At 44.6% G+C, this 17,717-nt stretch overlaps 1 protein-coding gene across 1 annotated transcript in view; it reads right to left on the bottom strand.

Moving 5' to 3' along the window:
- Positions 1-2,413, bottom strand: part of CUX2 (cut like homeobox 2) — a 118,881-nt gene extending 116,468 nt beyond the window's left edge. Inside the window, exon 1 of the mRNA XM_023762686.1 lies at positions 2,360-2,413. Coding sequence (XP_023618454.1) covers positions 2,360-2,413 — 54 coding nt within the window. The remainder of the gene's footprint in view (positions 1-2,359) is intronic.
- Between the last annotated feature and the right edge of the window lie 15,304 nt (positions 2,414-17,717).

Raw genomic sequence — 17,717 nt, 5'->3', positions numbered from 1 at the left:
TTTCTGCTTCCCTGATTGTCCTCATTCTCTCTCGCCATGGCTAGCTCTTTCAGTAATCTGGGAAACTGGTTGCCGGCAGCCCCAGGGTCACACTCTCCCAGAAGAAAAGGACTCTTCTTTCCCCACCCACCATGTTCATGTAAGAACATAGGCAAGTTTTATTGGAACACAACCACATTCATTCAAGTACATATTTTCCATGGTTGCTTTCCTGTTACAACAGCAGGAGTTGAGTGGTTACAACAGAAACCATGTGGCCCGTCAAGCATAAAATGTTTACTATCTGGCCATTTTCAGAAAAAACGATTTTAGACAGCAATAATAGCAGTAATAACACTTAGCTAAACTAACATACACACTGTATGTCAAATACAGTTCTAGGCACTCGTTTGCTTCTTACAACAATGCTATGAGGCGGGGAAACTGAAGAGTGAAGAGGTTAAGCACACTCAACTCAAGGTCAGGCAGCGAGCAGCACAGATGAAACTAAAATTCAGCAGCTTGACCCCAAATCCCATAATTATAACAGCTCTACTAATCAAACAAGGGTCTTCAGGAAGCTTCAGTAAGTAGGTGTCTAAATCAGGGTGTGATTTTCCAACTACTGGTTCAAGAAACACACATACACATTTGCTGAAGCAAAGTAGTGAATCCTATACGGCTCCCTCTGCTATTGCGTTGTTTAGTGCTGTCTATCAGTGCTGTGATGGACAGAGCTGTCCCAGGGAGCCATCAGGATTACCCGGTGGACAGGGTGGACCAAACCCCATGAGCTAACCAAGGCTGCACATCCCAGAAGTGGGGGCTTTAATGCCACACAAGTCCAATATGAGCACCAGCTCCAGGCACAGGCTCTACTGATAAACCCACCTCTCTCAGAACAGGCTCTCACTGGGTTTGGCCACAGAGCTCCAAGAAGACTATAAGCCTCTGATGTTTCTCATTAATTTGCAAAGCCTTGCCTAGGAAGCTGCTAGGACAGCACTGAAGATAAGAGTCCCATCTTCTGCCCCTGGTGGGTCACTGAGGGGGTAACAGACTTTTACTGCCAGTCCAGGGAGGCAGTGAATAGTAGCCAGGAGCATGCTCATTTCCAAAAGAGAGTTCAGGGCTTCCCCATGGGTCTGGGTTCAAAGTCTGGTGCTGCAACTTACCAGTTGTGTGACCCCAAGGCATTTCCTCTCTCTGAGCCTTAGTTTCCTTGTCTATAAAAATGGTTGTAATGGAAACACCCTATGAAGGGTAGTTGTGACTTTAAGAGACAAAATATATATAGCCCTGACTGGTTTGGCTCAGTGGATAGAGCGTCGGCCTGCGGACTCTAGGGTCCCAGGTTCGATTCCAGTCAAGGGCATGTACCTTGATTGTGGGCACATCCCCAGTAGGGACTGTATAGGAGGCAGCTGATCGATGTTTCTCTCTCATCAATGTTTCTAACTCTCTATCCCTCTCTCTTACTCTCTGTATAAATCAATAAAAAATATATTTTAAAAAAAGAGACAAAATATAGCAAGCATTTGGCATAGAATGTGAACACTAAGAGAATGGGGCTTTGTAGTTAGACTGGCCTGGCTTCAAATCCTGTCTGTACTACACTGCTGCACAACAGCTATTTCACTGAGCCTCAGTTTTCTTTTTAAAAAAAAAAAATATTTTATTGATTTTTTACAGAGAGGAAGGGAGAGAGATAGAGAGTTAGAAACATCGATGAGAGAGAAACATCGATCAGCTGCCTCCTGCACACTTCCTACTGGAGATGTGCCCGCAACCAAGGTACATGCCCTTGACCGGAATCGAACCTGGGACCTTTCAGTCCGCAGGCCGACGCTCTATCCACTGAGCCAAACCGGTTACAGCGAGCCTCAGTTTTCTTATCTACACAATGGGAATCATTATGAAACTTGCCTCTTGGGTTGCTGTGAGAATTAACTGAGCCTGTGGGCGGTTAAGGGTCAACACAGTAAAATGCTCAATTTTAGCTTTTTTAAGATTACCATCAACCAAGACATGCAAGAGATTATTGTCTCAGCAATGCAATGTACCCTTATTTTCTGAGCTAAAGGTGACATGAACTGGCCTTTGGGAAGCCTGTCCCAGCCGCTGGTGAGGTGATCCAATGTTCCAGGGTCCCAATGTTGGGGGAGCCAGCCCTGCAAACACCCAAACTCTATGCAGCTCCTTGCTGCTGTGGTTTTGGGTTGGGTCCCCAGAGGAGACATCCTTCTAATAGGTTTCTAACATTAATGCTCATGGCCTGGGCTGGGATAACTGATGGGGGGCCCTCAGTGCTCTGGCTCAGGGCCTCAGAGCCAAGAAAAGGACGTGGCTGAGTCCCCGGGGAGTCTTGCCCAGGTCTTACCTTCAGCCCATAGGACTCTGAGATCCACTTGTACACCCACTGCAGACCTGACATTCCTTCCGGGAGGCCAAAGCCGCTTTAGATTTCCTGTGGCCAACAGGAACCCTGCGCTACAGCCTGCTCCCCACTTCCTCCCAGCTTCTGCCCCCTCTCAAGAAGCAGCACCATATCTACCCAGATGCTCAGGCCAGGAGTCTGGGAGGCATTTCCATTCATTCCATTCTGCCACATTAAACGAGGCCCATCGGCTCCTCGTCTAGGAAGCCCAAGCCATCCTCTGCCACTACCCAGCCTCCTCCAGGCCACCCACTTGCCCCCATAACATGGTTTCACAGGGACCCCGACAATGCTATAGGAGAACTTTGCTCTATTTATACTCCTCCATCAGCTCCCTGGGCACTGAGTCAAAAACCTGGGCCCCCCTCATGTGGCCAAAGCGTCCTGTCACCCTGCTCTCCACCTGCATCTCCCAGCCCCTCCACACTCCAGTCACATGAGCTCTCAGACCCCAGAGCAACCCTCCCAAGACAGGCGACACACGTGTGCAAGCCCAGACACCCAGACACCCACAGTGGTAAAGAAGGACTAATCCTGTGCCCAAGCCTGCATGAGCTGGCCTTGCTGGAATCCACCATCAGCCTCTCTTGACTAGAATGAGAATTCCTTTAGGGGAGGGATTTTGTGGCCCAATTCAAGGCAGTGGCCCCAGTACCTGGCACATCAAATGTTTGTTGACTGAATGAGACTCATTTGCTGATCTAAAATGTGGTCTGAGGATCCTTCTCAATGTGGTACTCCAGTAAGCCTGAATTGTTGGAGTTGGCCTGCCAGATGCAACCTACTTTCAAAGTTTGGGCGGGTCTACACACCTCTAATTATTTGGGAATGAGACAGTGTACAAATAAATCATTTTAGCTCTCTCAACCAGTTGCCTTTCATTATGTGTAGAAAACCTTGCAGTCCTTTACATTTTGTAGTGGAAAATGGTTTGAGCTTCGAACCCAGCAGGGCTATTGTTGGGTTCCCTCAGTGTTGGACATCTGCTGGCAGGGACCTTAGGGAGCCCGTGAGGAACTTCACACATGTTTGAACCAATGCATCAGTGAGGCTGCACGGTAGAAAAAGATGCTCAGGAAAATCAGGTCATATATCAGTGATGGCGAACCTATGACACACGTGTCAGAGGTGACACTCGAACTCATTTTTTTGGTTGATTTTTCTTTGTTAAATGGCATTTAAATATATAAAATAAATATCAAAAATATAAATCTTTGTTTTACTATGGTTGCAAATATCAAAAAATTTCTATATGTGACACGGCACCAGAGTTAAGTTAGGGTTTTTCAAAATGCTGACACGCCGAGCTCAAAAGGTTCGCCATCACTGCCATATATTGCTGCTTCCTTAGGACATCACCATTCACAACTCGGAGTCACCAAGATAGTTGGAAACAGGTTCTAGAAAATCTAAACTCCTGGAAAGCCCAGGAGACCCAGAACTGGAGGAACCACTGGGAGGTAGAGGGAAAATATTTCCCAACAGGGAGACCGGGGGGCCAGGTAAGTTGGGGTGGGCTCTGGGTTTGGTGACTGGTTTCTCTGTTCAGGGACATCTTGAAGCAAAAGGTGAATATTTCTGGTGCTTTCGCAAGGTTTCTTGGGGAACGGGGTTGATGGCAGGAGGAAAAGGAGATGGAGGGAGAGAAGAGTAATTAGTGCTATTAATTACATCTCAACCACAGCCTACGTTTCTGCCCCGGGATTAAAGAAACATTCATTTGGAACGACTATTAAGGTCTTAAATTCAATGCTTCACAAATCAGGTCGGTGGAATGAAAATTCTTTCCCTGTAGGGACCAGCAGGCAGAGAGCAGAGAATTTTCTACCCAGGTTGCTGCAGCCCAGCTGAAAAAGCCAGGGCTCATGAGCCAGGGGGGAAGACGGTTCAGTTGTTATTGTTGCTGGCTGTTTTTATTTTTAATTTTTAAAGCTGCTTGAGGCAGGCACGTGCTCCAAATGTATAATCTAATGTCCTATAAAAGTCACTAATGTGATTATACTTTTATATCATATTAGAGAAAATGAATACTAATTCAATACCAAACACTAATTCACTAGCACCCCAAATTGGTGAGAGGCTGCAAAACATTTACTGCTGAACTTTCTGGCTGGTGCCTGAGAGAGTGTGGTGATGTTTTCAGGAGTTGGTGTATCCGTTTGGTGAATTGGGTGATCAGAGATGTTGGGGGTCTGCCATCTCTCCTGTGGCGGACAGATGCTAGAATGGGCCCTCCCAGGAAATATACATCCTGTCCCCTTTCAGGGACTTCTCAATGCTTAGAAGAAATTTCAAAACACAAGAATTGCAATTCTTTTTGGATTTTAAAATTAAGTGTGTTGTTCAATAGGACAGTGTTGGCAGATCTGAGTCAAGGTTGGGAACAGCTTCTTGAAAGGAAGACTGCTAAGAACTATACTAGGAAGTTAATATTAATGGCCAACATTTACTGAGCATTTACTGTGAGACAGGTAACTGGTAAACACTTTCCTTCCATTCATTCATTTAACTCTCAAGAGGATCCTATGAAGTAGGAACCATTTTTATGCCTGTTTGACAGATGAGGAAAATGGAGGCTCAGAGAAGTGAAGTGATTCGTTCAAAGTCACACAGCCAGTTGAGGAATAGAGCTGGGAAGCCAGGCCAAGCAATCTCGATACAGAGCTGCATTCCTATCACTCAACTTAACTGCTACCTCGGTAAGGAGTTGGGCCTGTTGACCAGACAAGTACATTTTATCCATCTTATTTCATGTTAGTCTCGAGGCAGTTCTTGGGTAGATTTGTTATTATTTCCATTGTACAGATGAACAAATTGAGGTTCAAAAGTGACCTAATTTGCTTAATGTCACCCACTACATAGGAAGCAACAGAACCAGGACTCACACTCCAGGCTGGCTGGCTCCAAAGTCAGGGCTGATAACCACTGTACTATACAACCTCCCAAGACCACAATCCTCAAAGGAAGGCCTCCATATCTTTCCCCAAACTAGTGTTCATCAGAGTCTCTCTATTTCCCTGGAGCCTTTTCTGCTCCTACTTCTGACTGGGAGTCATGGAAGGGCAGTGTGGGTCAGCTTCTGGAATAATTCATTCCCTGGAAACTGAGGGACCCCTGATTCCATGCTCTCCCAATACCTCCATCTCATGGGGACCATGTCCCATTTTATCATCAAACACCAGCTGCATCTCCCTATTCTGGCCAGCTGCATCCAGAAATGCAGGGCCAGAATTACAATGCGTCAGTTCACCTTCATAAATAATATTTTGCAATTTCCTCATCCGGGGCATGGATAAATTATTCTTCTGTATCAAGGTTACAATGATCAAAAAGGTGGCCTGGCTGGCCTTCCTCGAGAGTAGGGATAAAAAGGAGGCTCTGATTACATCAAGGCGCCAGGCTGAGGGGGGAGCCCTGGGTCCCCGGGCTTCTGCTTCGTGGCTGCATGACAATCAGATATCTGAAAATGCGTGAACTCTGATTTTAAGGTCCTGCTGGAGAAGGGATTGACGTGACAAGCAAGTCTGACTTTCACATCAGACGTTACAGTCGAGAGAAAGAGCACTCTGATTAGAGTGCATTTAACACTGTTTTCTTGTTCCTTTCACTGAGAGCACCGAACTACCCTGCTACAATCACACACACACACACACACACACACACACACACACATACACGCATACGCATGTACACATTCACACTCTCTCTCTACACAGGGTGTTATGGGCTGAATTGTGCCCCCTAAATTTATATGTTGGAGTCCAACCCCCCCAGGACTTCAGAATGGACATATCTCTTTTTGGAGATAAATTGAGGTAATGAAGTTAAAATGACATCATTTGTTGGGCCCCGATTCAATAAGACTGGTGTCTTTATAAAAAGGAGAAATAGGATACAGTTAGCATAGAAGAAAAATGCCTTGTGAACACGAAGACGGCCTTCTCCTCGCCAAGGAGAGAGCCCTCAAGAAACCAACCTTGATGACACCTTGCTTTTGACTTGAAGCCTCCACAACTGCAAGAAAATAAACTTCTATTGGTTAAGCCCCAGTCAGTGGTACTTTGTTATGGCGACCTGAGCAAATGAACACACTAAGACACACTTTTTTAAAAGCAGGAAACAAGCTATCAAGTGGATCCTACTGGGATGCGGCCATTACTAGTATCTGAAGCTAATCTGTGTTCTTAATTATGTATCTGCTTATGGTCTATCTGTCCCCACTAGCATAAAAGCTCCATGAGGTCAGGCATATCTTTCCACCACTATATCCCCAGAAACCAGAACAGTGCACAACTTGTAATACTAATTTGTTGAATGAATAAGTAATTGAATAAATGAATGAATGCCAGAAAGAATGAGTTTTGCTTTTACATGCTGCAATTTGGAAAGATGCCTCCATTGACCTGGAAGGATGGTAGGCAGAGAAACCTCTTAAAACAAAATCCAGGGGCTTACCTCAGCAAGAACCCCTGCACCTTGAGTTGCTTTGTGAAATGCAGAGAAGAAAAGGCAAGAGAAATGTTTGCCCACCCCACCACCATTTTCTTAGGTGCTCAATAAATATCCATTGAATGACTAAACAAATGACAACAGAAAGCCCAATTCTCGATAATCATTTGGAAATGGCCAGTGAGATAGCCAGACCCAATCCATGAGCATTTGATGGTGGGAGCGGGCCTGACCAGCCTTCTACTTCTCAGCCAGCTAAGAGATCTCCCTGCCCTTCTAGGGGAGGCCAATAGCACCAGACCCTTCTCTGGCTGTCTGTCAGCATTGAGAACTCATGACACAGTCTACTTCTCCCCACACACACTCATGACACCCCACAGCCCCCAGTTTCAGCAAGGTGACACTAACATTTAGCCTTCCCCCTGCACCTGCCCTCCATGCATCCAGTAGGCGCCCAATTCTCAATGCCCTCCCAAATCCAGATGAAACTGTGAATTCTCCCTGTCAGTGCTGTATATCACTTTGAGATATATACCATATTAGCAGAAAGAACTGAATTATATTGCATTCATGATGCAATTAAACACTTCACTAGGAATCAATGTAAAACTGATGAGGCCTGAAAGTAGTGCATATGGCTTAGAACATTATAAAACATTACCTTCACTCAAATCCTTTTCAGTAGCAATTTAAATCTTCTTACAGTTACTGCTGCCAATGGTAAACCATCTACTGATTCATAACAGTGCATGGTAACGAATGAATTTTTTTAAAAATTTATTCAACTACTAAATTACCCATGAAACTGGAATAGCTGACAGGAGTAATCTGAATTATTATTAGCTCTGCAAGTATTCTGCATTAGCCAATTTAAAACCACGGTTCTCAGGCAGGAACCAGTTAGTACAGCCAGAGTGTTAAATGACTGCAATAGTTCTTCATTTTACTGCTGCTTACATTTAAAGGTCAAGAGATAAAAATTACATATGACTCCAAACATAAGAAGGGTGTTTATCTTTTTCTATGAATCGGGTCAGCTGTAAACTTTAAAACACATTTGAGATGCGATTGTACAAACTCAAAGGCCTTTGGAATATTTAGAAATCAGAAGGCTGGTGTGAGGGAGTTTCTTCTCCCTCCTCCATCAATGTATCCTTGTGGTCTTGAAACTTGCTCTCCCCTCTCCCCAAATAATCTAGTCCATATTTTTCCTCTCTGACCTTCACACGCACCCAAGCTTTTCCCAGAGCTCGGGCAGCTCTGGAAGGATCTCAAAGCCACAGTAGGAGGAAATCACAGGAGTGGGAGTTCCCTCCCTACGAAGAGGTCATTTGGCCCACAGCCCTCTGCCTTCTGCCAGGGGCAGCAGCAAGACTGAATTTTCCAAGCCCCTACTCCCTTCCTGTCCGCTGTCTGTTGGTGTATTTTCCCTCCAAAGCCCAAGGGAAAATCCAAAGTGAGAGAAAGAAGCAGTTTTCTGCGGGAGTCCAATGTTATCAATGCATGATTGAACAAGGACCATAAAACACCAGCTTCATTTCTTTGTGTGGCTCTGGCAAGATAGGAACACAGGTTTTGAGCTCTGTAGAAGGAAGAGCTAGGCAAGTTCAAGACGTGATTCTGTTTCTTTTTAAATTTCCTTTCTTTGAGGGTAAATGTTTTCCCCCCCTTTAACCACAAAGTTAATATATGCTCATTATAAAAAAAACTTCAATGGACAGAGAAGCACACAAAGAAAAAAGTTGGACAGCTCTATCTTTCCACTTTGCATTCAGCTATCAACAAATAATGATTAAGCACCTACTGTATGCCAGGGCCAGGAGATACAGCTGTAAACAAAACCACTGGAACACTCTGGAGTCCACCCTTCTGGGCTTTTCTTTATATTCATTTGTTGGAGTATTTTTCAAAAGTGGGATCCCATTCTACTATTTACTTTATTCACCCAACAAAGTGTTCTCCTGGACACCTTTAACTGAAAGGCTATTCAAACCAGTGTGTGGGGACTATGTATCTACCTAAACCTGCATGGACATTTTTATGCTATCACTAGAGGCCCTGTGCACGAATTCGTGCACCAGAGGGGTCCCTTGGCCTGGCCTGTGGGATCGGGCCAAAACTGGCTCTCCGACATCCCCCGAGGGGTCCTGAATTGTGAGAGGGCACAGGCCAGGCTGAGGGACCCCACCAGTGCACGATTGGGGCCGGGGAGGGATGCAGGAGGTTGGCCAGCCGGGGAGAGACCGCGGGAGGGCTCGAGGGCGTGTCCGGCCCGTCTAGCTTAGTCCCGATCAGCTGGACCCCAGCAGCAAGCTAACCTACCGGTTGAAGCATCTGCCCCCTGGTGGTCAGTGCATGTCATAGCGAGCAGTTGAGTGGCCTTACCATATCATTAGCATATTACGCTTTGATTGGTTGAACAGTCGACCAGACGACCGGACACTTAGCATATTAGGCTTTTATTATATAGGATGAGCCATTTTACAAATAAACATTATTCAAGCTACAAGTAAGGATGTGCCCAGCCTTATGTTTAAATGGATGTTCAACCTGTTTGGGCAAGTTAAGGATGGGGGGATGTGGAGAATGAGGACACTCCTGTGAAAAAATTCTTTCATTGGGCAAGGAAAATACTTGTGCCCCTCCCCCTCTTTCCTCAAATGATCTTTTGCACACAAGCTGATTTCCATGGACTGATGTAGCGTTAAAATGTGAGCACTCACAAGCTTATGAGCAGCAGCACGAACATCTGCTATCTGCAGGCTGGCAAATCCACCTTGGTGAGAGTAGCAGCAACTGCCCAATCTCTTTGCCACCAGGAGGCCCCCAGTTAAACCAGTGGGTCTAACCAGGGTGATTCTGCCTCATGGAGAACATTTGGTAATGTCTGGAGACATTTTTGGTCATCTCACTTTAGGGAAAGGGTGCGTACTACTGGAATCTAATTGAGACCAGGGATGCTGTAAAACATTCTACAATGCACAGGACCCCCCAAACAAAGGGTTATCCAGCCCAAAATGTCAATAGTATCAAGTTTAACCTTACTCTAATCAAAGTCTAAGGCAGTTTAGGTTGGTATGGTTGACAGACTGGGTTTTGGACAGACCTATATTCAAGGCCTAGTTCAGCCACTGGTTAACTGGGCAACCTTGAACAAATGACTTAACCTCTCTGAACCTTGGTATTGTTAATGTCCTTACCTACTTATTAAGAGCATCATTTAGGGATTACATAAAAAAATCTGTGTTAATTATTATTATTTACAGTAGAAGTGTTCAGTGGCATTACCACCATTTATCCTGAAAAACTGAAACTCAATATGCATTGAACACTAACTCTCCAGCCCCTGGTAACCACCATTCTACTTCCGTCTCTATGAATTTGACTCCTCGACATACCAACCATATAGTTTGATACAATAGAATCATACAGTGTTTGTCCAGGTTCTCCAGGTTAATCCATGTTACAACATGTGATGAGATTTCCTTCCTTTTGAAGGCTGAATAGCATTCCATTGTATAAATATACCACACTTTATTTATCCACTCATTTGTCAATGGGCACTTAGAGGTCTGATTCTGGAGTCAAAACTCTGGCCAGCATGTAGACAGCTATGTAGCACCAGACTTGTTACTAACCCTCTCTGACTCTGATGAGTCTTCTGTAAAATGGGATAAGAGTATCCATCTGAGGCCAACAGTACAGATTGCCCACCCAAAACTATCCCAACTCCCTCTGGTTGCCATAACAAAGTACCACAGACTGGGCAGCTTAAACAACAGAAATTATTTTGCTTACAATTCTGGAAGCTACAAGTTGCAGATGAAAGTATAAGCAAAGTCTGTTTCTTTGAGGCCATTCTCCATGCGATTTTCCCCATGTCTTCATGTGGTTTTCCCTCTGTACATATATGTCTGTGTCCTAATTTCCTCTTCTTATAAGGACACCAGTCCTATTGGATTAGGACTCAATACAATGACCTTATTTTAACTTAATTCCCTTAAAGGGAAAAATAATTACCTATATCTAAATACAGCTACATTCTGAGGTCACTCACTGGGGGATTAGGACTCCAACACATGAATTTTGAAGAGACATAATTCAACCCATAACCAGAAGCCGGAAAGCTACAAGGTCTGATTTCCCAGCCTCTCTTGCAGCTTCAAGTAGCCAGAGTTCTGGACAATGAGATGAAGATTAGATATGCCTAAGGAGGACTTTGCTTCACAAATTAAAAGGTAGAATTCTCACTAGATGTAAACCTTTTCCCCTCTGTCCCTTTGGTATTCCCTTCTTATTCCTTCCTGGCCTACAGACATGAGACCCAGTTGGAAGAAGAATGGCCATTTTTCAGCTATGAGGATGAAAGCCAAGATGATGAAATGGAAAGACAGAAGAATCACCTACCTGTGAACTTTGTCATGTGAGAAAAATAAACCCCCAAGATGTCCTTCAGTAGGTGAATAAATAAATAAACTCTGGTACATCCAATCAATGGAATATTATTCAGTGCTAAAGAGAAATGAGCTATCAAGCCATGAAAAAACATGGCGAAAACTTAAATGCATATTACTATGTGAAAGAAGTCCATTTGAAAAGGCTACATACTGAATGATTCCAGCTATCTGACATTTTGGAAAAGGCAAAACTCTGGAGAGAGTAAAAAGATCAGTGGTTGTCAGGGGTTGGAGGTGGGGATGAATGAATCCGCAGAACACAGAGCATTTTTAGGGCAGTGAAAACACTCTGTATGGTACCATAATGATGGATACATGACATTATATATTTGTCCAAATCTATAGAATGTACAAAACCAAAAGTGAACTCTAATATAAACTATGAACTTTGGATAATGATGTGTCAATGTTGGTTCATTGATTGTAACAAATGTCCCACTGTGGTGTGGGATGTTGATGTGGGAGACTGCGCATATGTGGGGGTCAGAGGGCATATGTGCACTTGCTGTATGTTCTGCTCAATTTTGCTGTGATTCTAAAACAGCTCTAAAAATAAAGTCCATTTAAAAATAAAAAGTAAACCTAATGAATTTAAAGCACCATTTTCAGTTACTTGTCGCTGAGTGCATTCCTCACAGGAGCAGAACCTCAGAGGGCCCTGGGGCCATTGGCTGGACCCCATAAGGGTAGAGAGGAATGCACATGTTAAGACATGGAAGCCAGCAAAGCCTGGCCAGACATTATATGAGATCACAGATCCTGTGTGGGCCCTCGTGCCCTGATAATCTGGGGGAAGGTGGTCAAAGAGATAAATATTTATGGCTCAGAAGAACTCTTGGGAGAGCTGGAACTCAAACTCAAGGTCACGAGGCGCGATTAAAGATGGAGGCCAAGCTGCTCCCAGGGCCTTCCCCGACATCATTCTTTCCCAAGATCCCAACAGAAGACTCTGCCTTGCTTATTCCAGGGGCACAGAAATCTTTCACAGGGAAACGGTATAACCAGAGAGTCCAGTACCCAGCTTATTCACAGCCTGACTCAGCGACAAAAGCTGCTTCCGTGGCCCACATTTCCCCCGACATTCAGACAGTTGGGTAAATATCTTTGCACAGGCCCAGGAATTTCACCCCCAACTGCTGCCTTCAACAGCTCCACACTGCAAAAAGGGATTCAAGCACAGCTCAACCCATGGAGGTGGTGGTAAGTCAGGGCATTCATTCATTCATTTGTTCATTCACACATTCATCTTTAAGCATTTAGAGATTTCAAAAGGGATGCTGGGACGCCAGAGGTGAACAGGACGAGATTGTGACCCAGTGGTATTCTCAGAGAAGTGCTGGAGAGGGAAGTGCACACGGTCTCCCCATTATGTGTGCTGTGCTCCTATGGAGTGCAGCTCAAGGAGGGCTCAAAAAGGGTGGATGTCTGGGAGTTCTGGAAGGCTGACAGGGCAAATGAGGCTGTTTATTTAAGCCCCTCATGCCTAGTGGGGAACTAGTAAGTCAGTAATTCATCGAGTATTCATTAAGCACCTCCTGTGTGCCAAACACCATTTTAGGCATAAGCAGAGGTGGGAGTGGGAGACATTCAGTACCCAGTCCCAGCCTTGGAGGACCTCATGATCTTACAGGGGAGGGATTATAAAGCAATACAGGCACCAGGCAGTGGTGAATTCACTCTGTCACAAGCCTGAGAGATGTGAGCGTTCAGAGACTGCAGGGCTGGTCACAGAAGCCTTCTTGGAGGCAGTAGTCATACTACAGCAGAGCCTTAGTTGCCAAGTCAATTTGGACAAACAGCTCCATCTGAGACACCAAGTAGCATCCAGGAAATGCAAAGACATTTTGACTAGTAATCCCCAGCCCAACTGGATGAAACCCTCAAGAAGAGGAATCACGGGAGATGTTGACAAAGAGGGAAATTGAATCCCAAGAGTATCAGAGAATATATCTACACACACATCCCATGCCACCCATGCAGGGAAAGCGAGTGCTGGGCAGCTGCTTAGCACTTGCATGCACATGAATGGAGAAGGAGTCGGGCGCTGAGGCCTCAGAAAGAAGTGGGCTCCAACTTGGAAAGGAGGCATTGTCTCTTTAAGTGAGCATAACACTGTATCATCCTTTCTCTTCCTATTTTGGGTTTTATTAGCAAAGCAGTACAATGTTTATACTAGTGGGTATTACATTTGCCAGAACAATTACAGTATGACAAATGGTACATCAATGTAATCCATCAACCTCGCCAAGACAGGAATCCTTTACTCAGGACTGCCATTAATTCTGCTCTCTTGTCTCTGGGGTCCAGGGCCCATGTAGCCATGACAACGCGGACGACGCCTGGTGAGAATGCTAGGGCTCCGTGAAGGATGGGCACCTCCTTAGTGTGCTGGAATTTAACCTCCGACACCCACTTATTAGTCTAACTCGGAGCAAGAAATTAGATTTTGGGGCTGGAGAAATGCGTGGCATTTGGAAAGGGGTGCTTTTTCTCCTTCATCATGCGCAGCGCCACAGAAGAGAGAGGGATATATACCTCTGGGTCGTGTAGCTGGCCTGCCTCGGGTTGCTGGATACCAGTTCCAAAGACAGGAGCAAATTAAGGCAGGGATGTGTCAAGTCTCAGTAGCAATGGTTGCTTTTATGGAAAGGGGGTAGGGATCCTGGGCACAAGGTACAAAGACACTGAGCGTTTGGAGAAATGGAAGGGGACAAGTCATTTTTTTACCTAGACAGAAAGCTTCAGAGATGTCAAAAAAGCAAACACCTATCTAGGCACACGAAGGAAAGATTATTTGATGCACAAAGGGCTCAGATCCCTTCTGACTAATTAACTCCTGCCCTAAAGGATAGAAATATAATTTCTTGACCCCCCCTTCTACCTCCCCCAGCAGCAGCTTCTCAGAGCAGCTAAATCCCATGGTTAAACATGCCCTCAGACAAGACTGCAGTCATCGGCTGCACATTCACCAGGAGTTTCAGGGTTCCTTGATTCATCCCAACCGGCAAATTATAAGCCGGGAATGGCTTTATAAAATATGAAACGACTGCTGTCAGTTTTTCCATCAGTTCTACATATTTTGCTGTTAAAAAAGGAACCGATAACCACTTTCATAAGGAAAAACAAGAATAAAATCAAAGGCCCCTAATGGAGACAATCTCCAAAGTGCAACAACACAAGCCCATTTCTTTCTTTCTTTTTTTTTTCTTCCCTGACAAATCAATCTGGCCATGGTCCAAGGATACAGGCAGGCAGACGGAGCTACCTCACCTGTTTTATTAAGCCATTACCAGAATCATTTTATTCCCATTTATAATGTTCAATACATGGTCTGAAGACTTTTCTAATATAGTAATTAGATGGAACACTAGATAGATGGATTAAATTGGGATGATATTTTATGCCATTGTACATTGCTTTACAATATTCTGCCTGGTTTCTGAGATACCAAAGTGTGAGCGTGTGTATATATAAATGTATCTCTTTTATTTTGGATGGGAAGGCTGTACTTTGCATGTGGCTCATCTCAGTATGAGCCTTCCCTTTTGGAAATCTGATGGTAATTTATGAATCCATGGTAGAACTCGCTAAAAAATGCATCCTACATTCTGTTCCCCTGCCCCCAAACAAAGGTTGCCCAAGCATCACCATTGTTGTCATGGTCACTGTAGCTGACATTTACTGGGTGCTTACTAGGTACCAGGCATGGAGCTGAGACCTTGACATTCATCAGGAGGTCATATGACTTGGGAGTTCAAGAGCGCAGTCCTTGAAATTGCCCAGAATTGGGTTTAAGTCACAGCTCTGCTACTTCTTGCTGTGTGACCTGGGACAGCAGTTTTCCCCACCTGTAGCATGGTGATAATTTTGGTATTCATCTTATGGAACTGTTCTTAGATGCTTAGATACTTAGATGATGCTTAGGGTGGACAGAAATTAAGTGCTCAATAAATATCAGCCATTTTTATTATCATTTTATTTAGCCCAAGGAGATGGCATCATGCCCAGTTTCCAAATGGAAAAACTGAGGCTTGGAGAAGGGAAACACTTTACCCAAATTACTGAACAAGGAAGTGGCAGGCATAAGTATCTGTGTCCAGAAATTGCTCACTTAACAACCACAGAAGACTGTCCTCTTTGAATAAAGAAGGGACATCTGTACCAAGAAGTGTGTATGTCCTTATGTGTGAGGGGGATGTTGAGCTAAGCCCCCGAGACCCTAATTTGTACCTAAGATATGAATTTAAATTAGAATCTTAATTCTAAGGAACTAAGAAATAAAGGCTCAGTGATCAACAAAAATGTCTTTCATGTACCATCTCCTCTCATCCCTTGAGATGACACACACAAATGAAACCAGAGAAATGAGTCCCATGGATGTCACCTGAGATTTCCCCATTCCCTTCTCAGGCACTGTCCCTAGGCAGGAAAACGGCCATGGAAAAGTCAAACCTGAATCATCATTAAGAGATATGATGCCACTCTATAGCAGAGAAGACTGAGCTCAGAGAGGTAGTATAACCTGCTCAAAATCACAGTTTTTTTAGGTCACTTCAGGATTTCTGCAGCCCTGCAGCACCACCCAGGCTGTGAAAAGGGCTACAAGATCCTCCTATTTTGATTATACAAATAGAACCCAATCCTTGTTCCCCCAACTTCAGCCCACCTTTGCAGGAGCTGTATTTAGGAGTGGCATCCCCCCAACTCGCTGTTTTGTATATAAATGGGGAACTCAACTGGATGAACCCTACCACGAAGCTGGAAGCTGACTTCTTTTGAAGACCTGCCTTCTCCATGGTCAGGAAAATAAAATTACCCTCTGTATACATTTTTCTATACTAAGAGCGGGTTCTCAATTTGACATTAGTACTATAACTCATAAAAAAACACACTACCCTCAATAAAACTCCCAAAATCTTTTGCTGCCAGCTCACTCTACAGTAATGGAAAAGTGAGACATGTCTCCATGCCAATTGTCTCCCATCAACAGGCTCTGGGAGCTGCTGTTCTCACTCCTCTGCCTGGGAAATCACGCCGCTTGTATATATAGCCCTACTCGGCTGCTTGAAAAGTTGTTAAATGGTTTTCCAGCTCACCTCAATGATTCTGCTGTCTTTGCAAGTACAGTCCACATGGATGGTCTCAACACTGGAAACCTTTTTGTGAGAAGCAAGGCAGGGGTTGGGGAGCTGAACCCAAACAGGAATGAAAAAGAACAGAGAAGTTACTAGAAATGTCAAATCCTGACATTTACTCTCAGCCTGGCCTCATGACCTCACTGCTTTTCCCAACCACTCTGTTCATATCCCCATTTTACAGATAAGAAAATGTAGTCTCAGAGAGGTTAAGTGACTTACCCAAAGTCACAGCTAGTTTAGGGCACAGCCAAAGTTTGAACCCAGGTCTGTCTGATTTTAACATCTAGGCCTATAAATATGAACAACCCTTCAGCACAATGAAGGGGGGTTCACACCTATGATACAAAAGGCAGTTTCTTGGGGAAAAAATGTTCTTTTGAAATCTTATCCTATTTGAAATGACCTTGAGAAGCTCAGCACTGTGGAAGGAATGGAAGAGCCGGTGCAATGCATAAACCGTGCCTTTGTTCATTCCTTTGTATAACAGATTTTCTTATATCAGGTTTTCTTTGCCACAATACAAAAGCCTCCCAAGGAAGAGGAAGCAATTGGCTGGGTGTGAGATGAGGTGGAGAGATGGATCAGATAAAGGCAGGAGCTCCCACTGCCCTAGAAGAGTACCCTCCGAGGATCCAGGAGGCTTCACCCCAACACAGAAGTAGAATAACAACAATCTCAGTAACTACGACCTCACCCACCAGTATTTCTGACCATAATAGCCCATTCTTGAAATAACTGTGCAGGGGCTCCTTTCCTGGATCACTGGGTCTCCCAGGGAGGGAAATTTCACAACTGCCCAGAGACCCACTGCACAGACTGTTCCTTATGGAGTCTGAACTTGATGTTTCTTGCTGCAGTCAGACCTCACCTCCTTAGAGAAATTTCTGTGGTGATGACAATATTACTTTATCTAGCCTACCCTTTGGCAAGGTAGGAGGGAGGGGCTCTTGGGATGTTTTAGATGAGCAAACTGAGGACTAGACATGGGAAGATATTTGCCTAGAGTCACACAGCAAGTAAGAGTTACACTTTCCCCAGCATGAGCACTCCTCTCTTCACCTGGAGGGCTCCAAGGGATGGGAGGAGATTTTTACATCTCAGGGGATTCTTACACCAAGTCCTCTGACCCTTGGAGTCATCCTTGACCATCCCTCTCACCCCCATATAATCCATCATAAATCCCCAACATTCTGCTTCCTAGAGTCTCCTAAATCGTGAACTTTCGCCTCCACTATCCTCATAGCTGTGCTCACTGGG

This window comes from Myotis lucifugus, unplaced genomic scaffold (assembly GCF_000147115.1).
Source record: "Myotis lucifugus unplaced genomic scaffold, Myoluc2.0 scaffold_256, whole genome shotgun sequence".
NCBI lineage: Eukaryota > Metazoa > Chordata > Mammalia > Chiroptera > Vespertilionidae > Myotis > Myotis lucifugus.
This window is presented reverse-complemented; position numbering and strand designations above follow the sequence as displayed.